At 36.7% G+C, this 18,654-nt stretch overlaps 1 protein-coding gene across 4 annotated transcripts in view; it reads right to left on the reverse strand.

The window, feature by feature from the left end:
• The window catches only part of NOL4 (nucleolar protein 4), a 208,338-nt gene that overhangs the window by 67,398 nt on the left and 122,286 nt on the right, over positions 1 to 18,654 (reverse strand). For all 4 annotated transcript variants that reach the window (XM_014937021.1, XM_014937020.1, XM_014937022.1 and 1 more), the window contains one exon: positions 16,111 to 16,394. In XM_014937021.1, the coding sequence (XP_014792507.1) occupies positions 16,111 to 16,394 (284 nt within the window). The remainder of the gene's footprint in view (positions 1 to 16,110; positions 16,395 to 18,654) is intronic.

Below are 18,654 nucleotides of genomic sequence, written 5' to 3' on the forward strand. Positions count from 1 at the left end.
TTAAATAACTGGAGCTATGGAAACACTCTTTATGCCTTAATTTTGCACACCAAAAATGGTTTACCTTGGGTAGTGCTTCACTTGATCTGATCACTGAAAACTGCACTGCCCTCAATTAACTAATTCAAGGTAAGAACATGGTGTTTTTTTCTGGAAGGATGAAAGGCTTTAGGGTAGGATTAGTGAGGCCCATTAATTTTTGAAATTAAATGTCATCCTTTTGCTTTCCCATATCTTGGATTCTGTGTTTTCACCAAAGACAGAAGTAAACATCTCTGTTGTGTAAGACAGCTGGCTCTAGCCTGAGCACAGCCCATGGACATTTACCTTTGCAGAGTTAATACAAGTCCTCCCATGTGAGCCAGGAATGGGCTCTGACGCTAACATTTCATTTTTCACCACAGCCACTTAAAACCCTTTTACATTTTATGTCATTAATCTATACCCTCACCAGGACCTTGAGTGCAACATTGGGATTTATGCCAGTCCCATATTCAAAAAAATCTACAGCAAATCTGTGAGAACGCTACTAATTTCATTTTGCATAATATTTGCTAAATTAAAGTCTCCATAACGTTACACTGCTTTCTCCAAAGTTTCAGAATTTTCACTCCTTTTGCTACTTTATCAAAGGTAAAGCAATGACCTGAAATGCGGATTCCTGAGATCAGACAGGGAATGTTGTCTATTCTTGCCAATCTCACTACTTGGTTTAGTCAATAAATTGTCTTTCTGAGGCTTTTTTGCTGAAATGAACAATGACAAGAAAAGGTCACTGAACTAAGGTAGTGGTAAGATAAAACTCAAACTGTGAACTGGGTTTTGAATGGGCAGCTTTTCTGGCTCCTGTATTGGCTTTTGCCTTTGTATATAGCAGCAGAAACAACAAGGGAAACTTCTGCTGCAGCACAAACATAAGAAGAGATACTGAAATTCGTGAGATCAACTGTTGAGATAATCCTGTATGAAGAGATCACCAAACAGAGTGGATACACTTTTCAAGGTGAGTTCTCTTAATATGTAATTTTGATCACAACATAGTTGACTTGGATTAACTAGTAAGACTGATCGAGGAAGAGTACCCAACAATACAAGAGACAGAAGATAATAATATAAAAAGTCATTTATGCCAATTAGGATGAACAGGAAGATAAAGTGAGGGCCTAAAATGACTGCACGGCACCAGAAATTTCATGCCCAGGTGACAAAGGCATTTCAAAGTAGAAGGAAGGAAGAGGGAGGCTGTTGCACACCCAGCCTCTGACCTGCAGCAGGAGGATTTTGCAGAGCACTGCAAGAGATGGAGCACTAGCAGATGTTCATTTTTGCCCTCGGCAAAATACATTGCCTGTATATTCCTTGCTATTTAAAGTAAAAAAACATTCTCTTATTTTAATTTTTTAATGTTTCCTGTGTTACTTGTTTCAGTTAGCACTTTCCCAAAAAACAGTGAATTGCAAACATAGTGCCCAGCTGCTGTAACACCAGTAAGTGGTGTGTGTAAGCTACTGCAGGATCTATTGGTGTCAACATTAGTTATATGGCTATGCTGCCTGAAGCATATAAGTTTTAGGAAATGGGCTGCTGGAAAAAAGACTCTGTAATTTAAAATTGTGTATAGAGGCACACTGTCAAAAGCACTTGCCAAAACCACATGGAAAGTGCATAAGCCTATTAAGCAGGATATAAATTTAGCAATCGGGAGAGCACTCAGCCAAGCAAGCTATATATACCAGCACTGTGAAACAAGGATTGTATGGCAAGAAGTAATATTTAAGGAGGAAGTCAAACAACTTGCTTAATACAGGTACACAGATGCACACACACACTCATATTTTGTACATAAATTGAAAACCTAGGTTTAAAGTCCAATGCTTCAGTGATTTGAATTATTATTTCAATCTTGACTTTTTTCATAATTAAGCAGAAGAAATCATGCTGCTATATAGCTTCAGACAGTTATTCTGACACTTCTACAGTCTCATCATCCTACAGTTCTCTCAGTGTTGGCTACATTCTCATTACTTAGTTCAATCAATGAACCAATCAGCAAATTAACGTCTGTATCCATTCCAACTCTGCAAAGCCAGGGCCATGTTCTAAGACACATTTAAAGAAGTTCAGAGGCCAAATCGTGGAGTCCTATGCTCAGGAATATAAAAAAGACTACAGAATCAATATAAGTAGAATTAACTGCAGTTTGTACCAAAGTACTCTGAACTTACTCGACTGTGAAGAGAGGAGTCTATAAGGATGTGCAAGACAGTCTGAAAGGGAACCAGGTGACCAGGTGAAAGGCAGCTGATTCATGGTTCCAGCAAAGCACAAATTAAAACAAACACTTTTAAAATTTGCTTTGAATTTTAGCTATGCCAATAAAACCAGAGGAATCTTTCCAAGGGCTATTCAATAATGTCTGGAGATAAGGATTAGTGTTGTGATTAATGTTCAGGTATAGCATGCAGGAAACAAATGACTTCTCCAGCTTTCCGACAGATTGTTTGGCTTTGGGAAAGTCAATGAATTATGTTGTGCCCATATTTACTAATCAATTGACAACGATGAAATATGCTTGCCTCACGGGACTGATCCAATGTTAAGCTGATTTCTTATTATTGATGTTTTCAAAATCCCAGACATGCTACGTAAATCCAAAGAATTAACATATAGGAATCTCTGACAATTAACATATTGGTAAAAGCATAAATATCTCATTTGTGTTGTATGAAGTTAGTATGCACAGAATTATCTTATTAGAAACAGTAGATCCTAAAACTTAAATTAACTGTATGAAAAACAGATATTAAATGACAAATTTAAAAAGTAAACTGGCAGCATCATATATAGTTAAAGTACAGAACTCTCAATTAGGAAAATATAATAAAAGATAGAGCAAAAGTTTTGAGGATCCTGACACCACCAACACTGCCTACCTTACATGGGCAGAATACTTCAAGTAGAGATAACTGAGTGTTTCACAGTTGAACAGTAGATTCACAGAGCCTAAATTCATTTTTTTTAATTTGCTATTTGGCATATATAGCCCTATATATAAGTTCTTGGTACTGTAAACATCATAATAAAGTGAGCATTAAACATGAAGAAAGTCAAATAAAAATCTAAACAGAGAAACAGTAAAAGCAAAGCAGCATCATCCCTGCCAATTTCCTATTAAAAAAAAAAAAAAAAAAAGGAAAACTAAGAAAGATAAAAAGTGATCTCAACAGAGTTTAGAGACAGTCTTAAAAACTACTTACCTCCTATACTACTAAGAATGATCTTGAATTGGCATAGTGAGCGTAGTAAAAATAGATATCCTGTCCTGGGTTTTATACCCCAAACCAGATGTATGCAGGGCTAAGTACCAAAGACTAAGAAATATAGACATCTAGGTCAGGTTTTTCAAAAGCTTATGCCAGGGAACTGGCAGTCTGAGAGACTAAAAGCCTTTTTGGCTCCTTAAGCATTCAAGACACTTCTACAGATCCATAGATGTTTAGCTCAGAAGAGAATGCCTGCACTGTAGAACATCACCTGGTAACTCTTGAAAAGGAGAGAATAGTTGTCACCAATTTCAACACAATCCTGTCAAATAAAAAGAACAACTACCTTATGTAGAAATTTTTGTGTAATAATTAACTACTTTCATATGAATGGTTGTTACAATCATTGAAAAAATGGTTTCTCTTAATTTCAACCTCACTTTAAAAAAAATCGTTTCATCTGATAGATCTTTTAATAACTTTGTCTTCTAAAATAAAAGGCAATTGGTAAGAACCAGTGAGATCTGTGATGAAGTCACCACTACTTTATCTCTAACAAGATCAATCCCTATTTGGGTGGCAAGTTTTTCAGCCTCTTGGTTTTTTTGTCACTCAAATGCATTATGGCTTCCAATATCTTTTTTCAATATTACATAAACCTGTATATTATATGTTTCCTGAAGAAAGGGTGGACACTTAATTTCATGATTAGGTATAGAGGTGGATTTAAAAAAGCATCAAATCAACCCCCACAGAACCATCAACCTTGTGAGACAGTCATCTTTAAGGCACAATTGACACAAGAAGCATATTCCAAAAATTGCTTGTATCTCATTCCCCCCTCCCTCCATCTCCCAGCTGAGCCAAGAGGGTACGAGGTAGCACACATGCCTCAGACTCATCAGACTTTCTTTTTCACTAAACACAGCTATTCCCTCTAAGCAACACACGGGGGAAACAAGATTTTTTAAAACCTTTATTATAGTAATTTAATACAGTTTTTGATACAGGTCCGGTCCCACGGGGTTCCACCTGCAAAATATTTTTTAAGAGCATATAACTAAATGTAAAAAGTGAAACAAAGATTCATGCATTCAGAAGGGGTCAAAAAAAACTTATATATTGCTAATGCAGTACAAAAGGCCAAACGAATATCCATGTGTCTTTTTAAGAGCTGATATAGAGCTCATAGTATAATGTTGAGGACTGGGGATATGGGGCCATTCGTGGTAACTCCTAAGGAAATCAACTCACCTTTCCCTGTTTTTCATGCAGATTCTCTTATCCATCCTGAGACCGCGCAGCCCAGGAGCTCAATGGCAGAAGGTAAAGGGCAGAAATTCTGAATAGTTCTGCAAGGGATCTTCCTGATGGAGTCAGTCAATTCCCAAATGCCATGGGAAACACAAGAGAAGGAAACACATTACTTCATGACCTCTACTCATATATAAAATGGAGCCAGAAGAAACATACAAGATATCTTCTTGATATTAATTAAAATGCCCATGGAAGACAATCGCACACACTCTTGTCTACTGTAGCACCTGTACACACTCTTGTCTACTGAAGCACCTGTGCCATTGCAGGTGCTTCGACAAGAGATATGAGCTCTTGGTATGCTCCTGATTCATCTTTATGATGCCATCAGCTTTGGGTCATGGCCACTGGATAGGACTGCTTTCATCAGACAAGGAAAAATGAGAATATATAAATATATATGCATATATATAAAAAAGTGAGTGTGTTTATGTGCATATATGTATATGAAGAGAAGGGCATGTATCGTTACCCATCAGATCTGTGGAGTAACTCAAGGCACATTCACGATGAGAAGAATTAAGAAAACACAAACTGAATAGGTGTGAAAGGGTGTTGAGAATGACAGTCTGTGACCAAAGCAGCTGATGAGAAGAAAAGTCTATATGGGAAATATTCAAATGTACCATGCCAAGATCCAAGTGACAGCTGTAGTATTTCACTGTGAGCTCCAAGAAGCAGCAGCTTAGTAAAAACTGTACAGATGCACATGGAATTCATCCAGTATTAAAATGTTTCATGATATGCCACACTTATGTGGGTGGAATGAAAACTCACACCAGTTACAGACCCCTGCTTTTCGCTGCATATTTTCATACTTGCTCATGTTTTCATACTCTTTCATCAGTGCCCAGTGGAAAGCAAATGTTGACTGTTTACACAGTTTTCAAATACCAGTTTCCAGGATCTTCTGCTGTTTGTGCAAGAATTACTGTTCTGTAATATTTGTAATGGTCAGTGGCATACTCATTACCATGCATTTTGCAAAATTGTTTGATCACTGTCCTTTTACTGTGTTTAATACACAGAGCACACACTTCACAGCTTTCAGTGCTTACCTACATCACCATCCCCTCCCTGCCTCAGTAACTAGTGTAGATTCTGCTTTTTTAATTGTTTCTTTGAAGTATTCAAAATCAGTCACTGTTAGAGGCAACATTTAAGGCAGGATGTTTTGATAAAACATATGGCAGAAAAAAACCTAAAGCAGACTAATAGGGATTATTGGAGGTTGCTCTTTTTCACTCCCTCTTCTATAGAGAAGAAGATACTGCTAGAGACCATCTGGGAAATGGCAAACCCCTTGCTGTTGAGGAATCTAGGATATCAACGATGATGCCAGTACCTCATTTTTCCTGTGGTAAATTACAGCTGCACCATTGTTATTTCCTGTAAGTCTGAAGGTTATTAATCAGAACTTCATGGACATTATGATGTTTAGTGAGCAGATTCTCTTGGAGTAAACGTCTATTATCTAGGTTGCCAATTCCAGAGGACTGGACTCAGTAATTCAGGCGATTCCTTATAGTCCTCTTTTCTGGTAATTGACATTATTATCTACATCTACTATTTCATTCCTAAAAACAAAATTTCAACTAGGTCTTCCTAGGAGTCTTTGGTAGCAAATGGAGGAGAACAGAGGAGAATTAACTGAAAAAGCTGGAGTGGCAAAGGGAGGGTTAAGAGACTAGCAACAAAAAGAAAGATGAAAGAGAACAAAATAGTTAAATGGTTTCCAAGTTGAATTCTACTTCTGCTTCCTTCCTCTATTAAAAAATTGACCTATTCACTTCTCTCACATCATTGTGTAAATCCAGTTACATGAATCCGTAAGTACCCCAAAAAACCATTCAGTGTTCTAGTGTACTTAACTATTCCCAGCAATTTCTGTAGAGGGAAAATGGAGAGCACACAAAAGCACAGTTTGAAGGTGTATCAAGTATTCAGCAAGAATTTTGACTACTGGCATTCATTCAACAAAAAACAAGACTAGAAAGGGAGATGTCTGTAAGATAACTAATAAAAACTATATTTATTTTATAATCTCAGAAATATGCTGTTATAAAAGTCATTAAAGAAAAACTCTTTGACTTCTTTCCTCCCTTTCTTCAGCAGCTGACTTGGTATATAGAATAGAATTCAATACCAGAATAAAATATTAGTGGTAACATTTCAGGATTATCAACTTCTTGAATAACAATACAGTTTTGGAGGAGGGTAATGTGTGTAGAAAGTGGCCAATTATTAAGTCATTCATCACAGATCAGTTTTGAGGATCAGCTCTTCAACCTCTGCATCTGAAAAATAAAAAAAAATGACAGTTCATTAGCTGTAAATAATATTAAGACTAAGTACAATTGCAATAGGTAGCAATTATTGCTGCCCTGTTATACCTTGCTCAATTTACCATCAAATAGTATTTAATCTTTTAAGAGCAAGATTTGCTCTCAGTCTTTTTCTAGTTGGTAGAGGAGCTGCATATGTGGTAACAGAAGAAGAAAAAGCTGCAGCGAACTATTTCACCTGGTATGACTTCAACACAAATTAAATTTCCTTCCTAAGGGAAAAAAAAAACCCAAACACAAAAGCAAGAGTTAGGGATTGAAGATATTCATTGTATACACCAAAGTTAGGGATTGAAGATATTCATTGTATACAAGGCCAAGCCTTGAAGGTATCTGTCAGGAACAAACTCTGGTTGAAGTCAACAAGAATTTGCCTGAAAGGTACAGCCTTGGGTTCCCAGGCTGTTGAGTTATAAAAAGTTTCTGGCTGTAAACAGGGAGGGAAGTAGTAATTTCGTACGCCTTACCTCATTGATTGCAGTTGCACTTGATAACTTCCTCTCCTGTCTGAACACATGTCCAGCCACTAAAACAAAATTGGACAAAGTCCTGCATCCCCTTCGGGTACAACTGCTTCGGTTTCAATATGATGGACCAATGACTCCAAAGATGATTGTGAATGAGGACAGAGAGCTGGATCTGTGAGTAATACACATGCACTCTGGAATCAACAGCACCACTGTCTGATACTCGATCAATGTGCACTTGCTCCTTGAAAAAAAAAACTTCTGAGAAAATTTATAAAAGGTCATATTAAAAGTTACTCTCTTCCATGTCAGTTTTACATTAGCTGGGATTTAATATGCAGACGGAACCAGACTGTATTCTCCATTACATGTAAATCTGGAGTAGCTTTATTAACTTCAGTTTAATTGTTCTGGATTTACATCATTGTAATGAATGCCCTGCAGGAAACCAATTTCATTTTCAAGAGCTTTCACTGAACATGAAAACCTGCTACTAAATGTACTTCCAATGGGAGGAATTAGGCATAGAACTGATGTTACCATAGACAAAGAGCTTTGACGAATGTGACTGTTAGAGAATGTTAGAGCATTCATATTTCCTGACAAACGCTGGACTGATTTTTTCAGGCACCTGTAGTTGTTTCTTTTCATAACAACATTCTATTTAGCCATTTATTATGGGTAACCCCCAAAATCAGAAGATTCAAGTCTGGAAAAAACAGTGCTTTATAAATACAACTTCTTTTCCAAGGAAAAGGCTTTGATTAAACGACCATCAAATTTTTGGTACCAAAAAGCTTCTCAGTGGCCTATAACAAGTTTCCTATTAAAGAGCAGCAAAAAAAGAAGCAAGATCTTTTCATCTTCATAGAACTATACTGCTTTCTCCAAACAACTAATAAAGTGACAGTGTTAGAAAACTGGGGTGTTCTTAGCTTTCTCATCTTCTAAAAGAAGGGGAAAGTAACGCCAACATGTTTGATAAAATGGTAAAGCAAAATATAAAGGACTCGGTCTGTACGATTAAATCAACCTATAAAAACCTTATGTATGAAATAGAAACAATAGGGAAAGAGAAAACAGGCTAGTTTGTCTCACTCTGTGTAGGCGTGTGGGTAGGAAAAAATGAGATCGCAAAACTCCTTGCATACAGTTTTTATTCTCCTTTTATGAATGTTCTCCATGCACAGGAGAAGAGAAGGGGCCTATCTCCTCCCATTGTAGTGTATCTGCCCCCCAAGGAGCGGTGAAAAACACTGGCATGTCTCCTAGCTTTACACAAACCTGAGCACAGCAGAGAAAGAGGAAGATGCATATTTCAGCAGAACATTTGAGCCTGCCTTCCCACACCAAAGATGTGAGATGCGAGTCAAAACATGCTGTAGCCTTCTACCACCTACAGATGATGATGGCAGGGGTGGATTTCACCTTCAGTTCACTTCTTTTATCATTTTTACTTTTGAATCTCAGTACAAACTATTTCCAAGGATTTAGTGAAAAGCAGCAATGATGGAATCCATTGGATAACAATTAAGGCACAGCTGGAAGAAGTCCCCATCCTCTCCTTGGTGCTGTGTTTGGAACAGTGGAAGCAGGCTGGAGCCTTGCAGAGCTGCATGTCCTGCTTCTCCACAGGGGGACATATCATGCTGGCTTTGCATTCTGCCCAACTCTTATCTTGTTTGCTCAAAATCTAGCATGCCATTAACTGTTGTAACATGTCATGCCTATACCTTTCACCAGATTTGCTCAAAATCTAGCATGCCACTAACTGGTGTAACATGTCATGCCTATACCTTTCACCAGACTTTGCTTCCCTCCTCATAGGTTATTCAATAAGTAGCAAACAGAATTTAATGCTAAGCCTCTTGCTACTCTTAACAGTTAAGCCATAAAATAATGGTGTCAAACACCTGGACTGTAAACTCTTAAGACAGTTGCATTAACAAAACAACAGTCAGTAAAATACGGCATTGCTTTAAAACCTTCTGTCTGTCTAGGGAAATGAAGTAAAATATAACAACTAAAACAAAACAAAATCCTCTTATGCCATATTTCCTCTTACGCCATACCCAGGTAGTAAGATCCACCTTCATGCAAGAGAGATGAGTGAGAACTTCTGTAGAGAGGATGAGTTGGAGTCAGTATCTCCTTTTCAAAAAGCTTAACTAACTCCTAATCCAGATTTAATACTTGTAACCTGGGCACTTGGCAGCACAAACTAGAAGGGCAAAAGTGTATTTTCTTTCTACCGAAAAAGCCAACATGCAAAGTTTAACAATATCCTGAAAACAGGAGGGGACACTTCTATCTTACCATTTCTAGCTGTCCTTCCTGCTTAGACCTGAGGTAACTTTATCATATAAGCACCACATGACAATGCTAAAATTCAGCTGAAACTTACCTATGCCACTTGAATATAAATAATAAATTATGACGAAAGAAAAAAAGAAATGAGAAATGCTTTACTTATGAAGTTAAAAAAAAAAGAAATAAATGTCTTCAACACTTTTTCAACATACCAAATTTCCACGGTCTGCACTTAACCTCTTTCTGCAAATAGATACACACCTGTTTCATATTTCATTAACAAAAATTTTTAATAAATTACTTCCTAAGTAACTCTACTCTACTTCCTAAGTAACGCTACTATACAAAAGCCCATTGAAACTCCTGAGGATAATAAGCTACTATTGCTGTATACAAAAGCCCATTGAAACTCCTGAGGATTTACTTGCTTTGGAAAAAGCTATATGCTCTCTTATCTTCTGAGCATTTCCCCAAGGAAACCTGCAGACAAAAAATACAGGCAGAGGGGAACTAGACAAACAGCGACTTCACGTGTCAGAGACACAATGTCAGATGTGATGATCTTCACTGGATATTAGGAATGACCTTTCATATTTTACTGATACAATCGTTTCTCTAAAAAGGAGAGCAAGAAAGAAACACGTTGAAACTCTACCTTGCTCCTCTGAGGTGGTGCCTATCTGTGGCTAAATTCTTGTGCACCATCAAATCACAACAGGTTTATCCATGTATTTGTTCATTCAGGTCAGGCTGGTTGGACAGTTGTGCCTGGTTTCCTTCAGTAATGACAAGCTCCAGCAGCCCAGGTGTTACAAGGTTCTAAAGCTGGACTCACCACCAAAGATAACCGAAGTTCTGCACTACGGCAGCGTGCAGGAACTTCAAATGACTCTTCACCCAGGATCTCACACATGCTCTGGCTTTCAGATCCCATGCAAGGTTACAGTCTTTAAATACTTTCTTAGAGTGGGACTTGTCTTAAAAGTGTACAGCCTGCCAGACAAACCTGCCACAGTGTAAATGCATCCATTACAACACCAGTTTGAAGTTGCCATAGCTGGGAGCAAACAGCCCCTGGCAGTGGCCCATGACAATAACTCTGTTCTTTATATCAGGCTGAAGAAAAAAGCTTGAGCAACACTTCAAAAGCCCAGCATTAAAGGAGGGACAGAAAGTAAGATCTTCCTTTTAGAAACTACATGAAAGCTCTGCCTTGTTGTGAACCACTGTAACCATAATGACATGCACATTAGAATGCTTTATATAATTAAAGGTCACTGTAAGCAGCAATCATTATTTACTGTTCTCTCCTTTAAAATTGTGTTTTTCTTTTCAGACGTAGAGAAAAATTACTTATCTTGTGCACTTCTCCGTGCAGCCAATTACACATTCGAGCTAAACATAATGCATATTAATTTAGCCTACCATACATCCAGAGGGCCTGGAGGTGTCTGATTCTTCTATCAGAAATTTTGTCTGGTAGAAAGAAAGACGACACTAACCAACTGTCTGAAATTAGCAAGTATCCAGACAAAATGGACACATGGTATGCGTCCTCCTTGTTAGCTCACTTTAATGCATCTCTTAGACATTCGTGATCAGTAGCACATGTTTCTATCTGGGAAATCCCAAAGAGAAGTTTTGCATATTAGGAACGTCATTTGCAATACAGACATAATGAACTACTCATTAATTCAAGTAAAATACATGACACAAGATAAGTATGGCTGGTTAGCTCAAAAACCTGTTTTCCCATACTCTATCACAATAACCTTGTTATCCAGATGCAGAAAAGAAAAAATAATTTAAAAGGAGTGGGCTTGCTATGTTTAATGAAATAAATGATGTGGAAGAGAAAAAGCTATATAATGGGTTTTCAAAATAAAATATATGGTCTAGGAAAAAGCAGTAACACAAGAATCAGAAATCAAAAATCTCAGTGCTACAAAAACTTCACCATGGCCATAAAGAAACCCAGCAGTCTCACACACAAGTATATAATGATCTAAAGTAATTTATATGTCCACTAAAATATTTGAATTCATAGAACGGCATTTGCAAAGAATTTACAGATGAGTACTTTTGTAGTAGAAAGACCCAGCCCTGTTAAGGTAAATTTCTGTATATATTTTTGCAGCTACACAAAATTTCACTGACTTCAGTTTAGCCTATGTGGTTGTAGAAAGTTCCACTGCCATGAACATCTGAGTCTTACTGGAGGACTAGTTCCCAAATATCAGCTTAATAAAAGCATATATAGAAAGTACATATACTTACATTCAATACTATGAAAAACCCATTTGTTCCTTGCATAACATTTTTTTCAGTGAATGGTAAAACATTTTGGACCAGATTTTAAGATTGTTGGCAACTCCCTCCACTGCACTCAGCGTGTGGGCTTTTTACACAAAGAGGTTACCACACATATTCACTGCCTGAAACTGAGGATTCAAAGAGTAAAGTTACACTGTCCACCGAAACATCAGTCTTGTTTAAAGAGAGCTATCAACATCAGTTTTAAAAGTCATATTTTGAAGAGACTGAACAGAGCATTATTTAAATAATATACACCAGTAGTTTGAAAAGTTAAATCAAAATTTGCTCACAGGGTTATCTGAACTGGTTATCTCCAGTTATTCATCAGAGTCTTTTCAGACTAGAAAACTTTATTTATTATTCCCAAAAAAACTACATTCCTTGCAAATCACTAATGACTTCCTCTATGTACACTAGAGGTGTGCGACTTCAGGAAAATGTTAAGTATCCCTGTTTTGACATACAATACTCCACTATCTAGCAAACTCCTCACACAGCATAAGCATATAATTGCTTCAAATAGGTATTGACAAGATAGAATATTCTAAAAATTGAACTTCCACAAAGAAGTTACCATTTTCAAAAAACATTTGTCTATTAGCTCTCAGATTTGCAAAGAAACTATAATGTTAAATAAAAACCTACCATTTTATCTCAACTGCATCTTCTGAACATGTTTCTGGAGGATGTACAAAATTATCAATCAGAACTGCATTGTCAAATGGTGGAGCCCACCACTACACAAGTGAAGGAAGTATCGGTCTTGAAAGCAGTGTTGTACAGGCAAATACATATAATACAGTTTAATACAACTGCTTGTTTTCAGAAAAAAAATGAACTCCCTTAAAAATTTGTGATTCGATGGAGGAGGTATAATATGTTGAAAATTTTCAGTCAAAAAAAGTTATCTTTTGGCTTTTTGTGCCTAGATTCAGCTCTGATGGGTTATCTTTAATCCTCATGACAAGTCAGAACGAATACAAGTTGACCAGAGAAACTGTGGCTTCAAATTTAATAAAACATATATGATGTAGGATCCAAAAAGGACACTCTGACAGAGCAGGTAAGGAACATGTCAGCCAACAGATCTTTCCAGCTCCAGGCTTTTGCCTCTGGATTTCAGAGAGTCCTGGTCATCTCTAAGCAAGTAACATCTTCTGCAGGCTGAATGGGCCACTGTACAAGCTGAAGGAAACCTAATCTATTACTTCTGTAGTGCTAGTCCAATAATTAAAATATATTTCCTTTCATTTAGAAACCAGATATTTTCTTTGCAAACATCTCACATAACTTTTCTCAATTCTTTGCCACATAAAGATACCATAAGAATACTACATTATAAGAAATAGTATATCAGTTTGATATTTGGTGAGCAATGCAGATGATTTATCTCATGAAAACATGATTAGAGGTTATGCTAAATACATTTGCTTACCCATCAATACCAATGATTCCATTATTCAAGTCTAATCATGTCTGATAACTGTATAACTGTGAATGGCTAGAGGTTAGATGCTGGGAGAACTCCTAGATGACTTCAGAAAACAACTCACATACTCAGTGTATTCTGGGTAAAAGGGATACATGAGAAGTGGCTCCCAGTAAAAGTACTTCGCTAACCTTACTTGTTCTTGATGTTTTCTTTTTGGCAGCAAATTATAGTTCTGGCTAGCTCCTTGTGATTCCCTAACCCAAGTGCATCCAGTAGGTACTGCACACAACTAGGAGCTTGATCTTCTGCATTGTTCAAAATTAATCAGCTCAGTAACGTCCAGGACACTCCTCTGGAGGGGCAGTAACCTGAACCACCAGGAGAAGGCAAGAGGACTTACTTGATCAGAATGCAAAACGTTCTGACTCTTTAGCATGTATGATATCTCTTCAGGTATCACAGTAGCAATGATTTATGAGTGTATATGTATGCATTTAAAACACTGAGATGCTGCACAGTCCCATTCTACTCTAATACATTGCTGGGTTTAGTTCCTTCTAAAAATATTCTATAACTTTTCTTATATTTAAAAAGTAAGAGTAGAATTCATCTATAAAATATTAAATTGGCCACAAAAAAACCATTCTTTAACTTCAGCTTATAAATCTCTGACAATTTTTTGTTTATCCCAGGAGTGTGTTCTTCCTGAAGTCTTCGCTCCATATTTAATAATCTTTACTGTATACCTAATAAATCATATACTTAAATGAATTGTAAATATCAACATGAGTTTTGCCAGGACAATAAGGGGAGACAAATCTGCATATTGTTGGCAGTATAGAGTGGGTAGGATGACAGTGAGTGATGAAAGAATGTATCTATGTGGGTGATGATTCAGGCCTTTTAAAATTTGTAGAATAACAAAGAATGAGATGGCTTTGATTGTCATCTCAATTCATTACAAACACATTTTTAACACTTTTTGATACTTTTTTTTTTGCATCTGATTTGGAACTGATTAAAATTGGAAATGTAACACTGGGTTATGTTCTCATCTTAGCTATAAATGAGTTTCACATTAAGACTCCTCCCTTTCTTCACCAATCTTATTTGTGTATTTGCAAGAGTAATGGTGGAAGCAGCGATGTACCTCAGGCAAAAGAACCTGGTGTCTATCAATATTTGGGTGACTGGTTTATAAAAGGTTCATTGGAACAACATGCCCGGGAGCAAATGAAGATACTATTCATAGTAGCCAATTTGGGACTCACTGTGCACAAGTCAAGTACTGAGTAAATCCAGTACTGGAGTGTATACACACTCTGAAACTAGAGCTATTCGAAACATTTTCAATAAAGTGAATATTTGTAGAAAGATATGCCATGCAGATAAATAGGTTTTCATAAAGATTTTATGGAGAAGGTTTTGGGATACTCAATCTGCTAAACTGGAATCATCAAAAGAGAGAAAGACTTAACAATCCCCCATTTGGTCTCCCTTCCTTCTACCCACCAAAACCAGTCTCTTGAGTTAAAAAAAAAAACCCAAAACATTTCAAGTTTTTATTTTTACTCCACAGGCAATGAAGGCAGGAGTTAAATTTTAGCATAAATAAATGTTGTTCTCTAGACATCAGCCATGTACAATCACTTTCTGGATATACCTAGAAAAAGTGATTTTCCATATCACTCCTGTTTCAAAGTCCTGAAAAAAATATGGTCAAAGGACATCAATGTTGTCAGGTTATTTTGTAGTGGGCTACTGAAAGCTGCTGACTAGCACTAATAGTATTTGGATCCAGTTCTAATACCCTACTATTGCTGCTGTAAAAGCGGTATAAAAAACAGAATCTTGTCAAAAGATCAATCAAAAAGATCAATAGATAAATTCTACAATCAGGCCATTTCTTCACCATCCCTACAGTATGGCCTTATGACAAACACCTTACTAAAAAGCTACCTATCTAATCTATAGGATCTGCCTTGATCTACAATATAACCACCCTCACTTCTCCTTACTCACATAGTGGAAACTACAGAGAAGAGCCCTCAGGGGGATTACATCTTCTTAAAGCAAACTTGTCAGTTTTAATTCAGGTTAGGTGCCTGCATAACACAAACAGTCAGGAAGGAACCAAATCAGTTCCTTACAGATGTTGATAATTCACATGTAGTAATTTGCTTGGGCAAACACACTTAACATTCATACAGATTCATTCTACAGATACATAATACATGTAATGAGATGGTCATCTATAAATATACATAGATATATGTATCCCAGTATATAGACATATATATGTATTACCTTATATACATATTTTAATATATATATTTCAAACGGGTAATGCAGACAGTTCTCAATAAATGGACTGATAAAATTCATGCCTGATGGAGAACTGCACTGGTTTTTGTCAGTGTGTCAGCAGAATATATAAGCCTATATATGTATTCACCCATGTACATACACAATGTATGTATGCATCATATATATATGTGTAACAGAGCATACAAATCTATGTATAGCATTTGAGTAGTGATGTGACAAACATTAGACACATTGCATTAAGTGCTTAGCTGGGAATAACCTTTGCTCTGGCCTCACAAATCTCCTTTTCTAAGCTACACACTTCATATCTGGAGCATGTGGAAGCATCTTACCTTGCTTCCATTTTCTCTTGCCTCCCGTTCCATCTTGAGATCAGAAATTAGGAGAGTCTTGTATTTGTTCTTTCCATTACTGCTGTGATCATCTAGTCTGTATTCTGAAGTCAGCTGAGCAGAGAGGGGACTGTCACTCAGGTTCAGAGGCTGCTCATCCTGCTCCAGATTTGTTTTGCCATTACTGTTGGTTTCTGCCATCTCCCTGCAGTGTGTTCCCCCTGAAGCATTGGAACTGTGTCCCACGGTCTCATTGCCATTAAAACTCTCTGCGGCTGAATCATCTATTAAAAAATATATATTTTCAGTCACATGCCACATCATCATCTCTGTCCAATTCAAACATAATTTATACCTTTTTGAAATAAAATGAAAAAGTTTTATATTACTAGCACTAGTACATTTCTACAAAATGTGCATACGCGCTCCTCCGTATTTTCAAGTAAAAGCTTTATGTAAATCCATAAAATATTACTAAGTTAAAGGAAATGATCTGGGCTGACACCTTAGTGTCACTGTGTACACAAAAGATAAATATCACAAAGGATTTTTAGGGACAAAGTGACAAAGACTGCCTTAATCCATCTGTCTGTCCATATGTCTATGGATCTATTTAGATTCTTATACCATGCTCATTACTGCAATATTGCATATTTCTGAAATCAACAGAGATGCACATGGTACTGAGAGAGAATCTAGTTCTCAGGTTTTAAGGGTGCAGAGCAACATATGTCATATCCATAAACATCCACTTGCACAGATACGTTGTAAATACATCTGATGTATTCACTACTGGCAGTAGAGATTATACTCGAAAATTTAACTCCAGAAACAACGATCCTCTCTACATTTTGTTCAGGCACTCATCCACTTTGCTCATTCATTGTGTGTCATAATATATTTTAAAATACTGCTCCATAAAGGATTAAATTATCAACCTGAAAGTTACATCTAAAAAGCCTGGATGTGGTGGTGTCACCCCTAAGATTTTACAGCTGAAATGTATGATTAACACGTGTCTTCACATGCTTACAGGTTTGTGCATCCTGTGTTTGTCAGCACTGGAATTTGCCATCTTTGCTACTACACAGCACTTCTTTACTTCTAAACAACCTTTTAGCCAATGTCTATCTAGTGAAACTATCTAGTGAAAAAAATCAACCTGCAATGGATTAAATGGCAGCAGAATTTGGGCCTCAATTTGCTTACTTCTTCTTCTCTAAAGCACCACTTTTTTGGCAACTTAAATGGCTTTGTTAATGGTGCAAGCACCTGCACAGGGCTCTACAAGCCTGTGCTTATCACAGACAGTGGTTCTCTAAAGCACCTGTTTTTTGGCGACTGACATGGCTTTGTTAATGGTGCAAGCACCTGCACAGGGCTCTACAAGCCTGTGCTTATCACAGACAGTGAAGCTGGAAACAAAACTGGGGGGGTTAGCAACGAGACGTGTACAGATCGAAACTGGAGATACAGGATGAGATGGACCTTAATATATTAGTATCTTATTATACCATCTGCTTTCAGGTCCTTCTAAACAACTTTCATGCAAAAGAAACAACACATTTATATACACATAGAATTTTAAAAAAATCGAGACACATTCTTTAAAGGGTGTGCTCAGAAATATTGATGCTTGAAACTACACAATTAAAGGGGTTAGCAACTAGACATGTGTACAGATTGAAACTGGAGATACAGGATGAGATGGACCTTAATATATTAGTACTTTATTATACCATCCGCTTTCAGGTCCTTCTAAACAACTTCCATGCAAAAGAAACAAGCACATTTATATACACATAGAATTTTAAAAAATCTTATTATACCATCTGCTTTCAGGTCCTTCTAAACAACTTTCATGCAAAAGAAACAACACATTTATATACACATAGAATTTTAAAAAAATCGAGACACATTCTTTAAAGGGTGTGCTCAGAAATATTGATGCTTGAAACTACACAATTAATCAAATAGTTGACTCTCCATCATTAATACAGTAAAAAACAACTATTCACTGCCCTTGGATCAGAATTTAAGAAGTGAAGAAAATATTGTATAAATAGGTAATGATCTAATTCAATTAAATACTTAGAAAGCCATAGACAAGCATTGTACATCAGTGGCTTGCTTGCTGTACTCATCCAACACTTTTATGTCATAAACCATACAGGACTGGCCACACATTCTGAAATCAGGACACATTCTTTAAAGGATGTGCTCAGAAATATTGATGCTTGAAACTACACGATTAATCAAATCGTTGACTCTCCGTCATTAATACAGTAAAAAACAACTATTCACTGCCCTTGGATCAGAATTTAAGAAGTGAAGAAAATATTGTATATATTGGTAATGATCTAATTCAATTAAATACTCAGAAAGCCATAGATAAGCATCGTACATCAGTGGCTTGCTTGCTGTACTCTTCCAACACTTTTATGTTATAAACCATACAGGACTGGCCACACATTCTGAACATATTTTTTTTTAATTGCTTTGTTTTGTTAACCTGTAAAAAAAAATCTAGTTTCATGAAAATAC

This window comes from Calidris pugnax, unplaced genomic scaffold, assembly GCF_001431845.1.
Source record: "Calidris pugnax isolate Ruff unplaced genomic scaffold, ASM143184v1 scaffold51, whole genome shotgun sequence".
NCBI lineage: Eukaryota > Metazoa > Chordata > Aves > Charadriiformes > Scolopacidae > Calidris > Calidris pugnax.